The following is a 727-nucleotide window of genomic DNA, read 5'->3' as shown; positions in this document are numbered from 1 at the left end:
GGATGGGGAAGGCCCCTAGAAGAGAATTATGGAGAACCCATGGGATGAGGTGGGGCCCCCGAGGATACCTTATAATGCTTTTGTGGCTCCTGTGTCTCTTTCTCTATGATGGGAATATCAACAATTCCATCCAGTGGAGTGGGAACCCCGAGACACAGCGCCCTGCAAGAGAAACAACAATGTGGAATATGGGGGTGCGCACCAGACTTCCTGTCTCCGGAGGAAGTGCTCCTCACCAGTATACTCGGTGTATCCGATGCTCCCTGAGGGCTCGCTGTACGCGGTCCGCAGCCTCCGCGCTCCTGGCCAGTAGTAAGGCTCCACTGGTGTCCTTATCCAGACGGTGACAAATCCGCAGAGGCTCCGCCCCCTTTCCAAACAACATCTGAGACAAAGCGGGGAGCATGGAGACCAGACTGTGCTGCACCCCGGGGCCGCCTGCAAGCACACCCCATTACTACATCGGGGGAGGGGGGAGAACCAAGGGCCATGACAGAGGTCAGAGGTCGGTCTATACCGAGCGGTGAGGGAGGCCGAGGTTACCAGGGTGGGGGGAAGCGCATAAGCAAGAGGCCAGCGGGGAGGTCAGAGGTCAGTCTATACCAGCGGGGAGGTCAGAGGTCAGTCTATACCAGCGGGGAGGTCAGTCTATACCAGCGGGGAGGTCAGAGGTCAGTCTATACCAGCGGGGAGGTCAGAGGTCAGTCTATACCAGCGGGGAGGTCAG

At 58.6% G+C, this 727-nt stretch overlaps 1 protein-coding gene across 1 annotated transcript in view; it reads right to left on the bottom strand.

Annotated features, from left to right (window-relative positions):
* RPUSD4 (RNA pseudouridylate synthase domain containing 4) overlaps positions 1-727 on the bottom strand; it is a gene marked incomplete at its 3' end in the record, with an annotated part of 2906 nt that overhangs the window by 768 nt on the left and 1411 nt on the right. Inside the window, exons 3-4 of the mRNA XM_018575860.1 lie at positions 237-438; positions 69-162 (exon numbers count right to left, since the gene is read on the bottom strand). Coding sequence (XP_018431362.1) covers positions 69-162; positions 237-438 — 296 coding nt within the window. The remainder of the gene's footprint in view (positions 1-68; positions 163-236; positions 439-727) is intronic.

Source organism: Nanorana parkeri, unplaced genomic scaffold (assembly GCF_000935625.1).
Source record: "Nanorana parkeri isolate BGI_ZX_2015 unplaced genomic scaffold, ASM93562v1 scaffold5154, whole genome shotgun sequence".
Classification (NCBI taxonomy): Eukaryota; Metazoa; Chordata; class Amphibia; order Anura; family Dicroglossidae; genus Nanorana; species Nanorana parkeri.
This window is presented reverse-complemented; position numbering and strand designations above follow the sequence as displayed.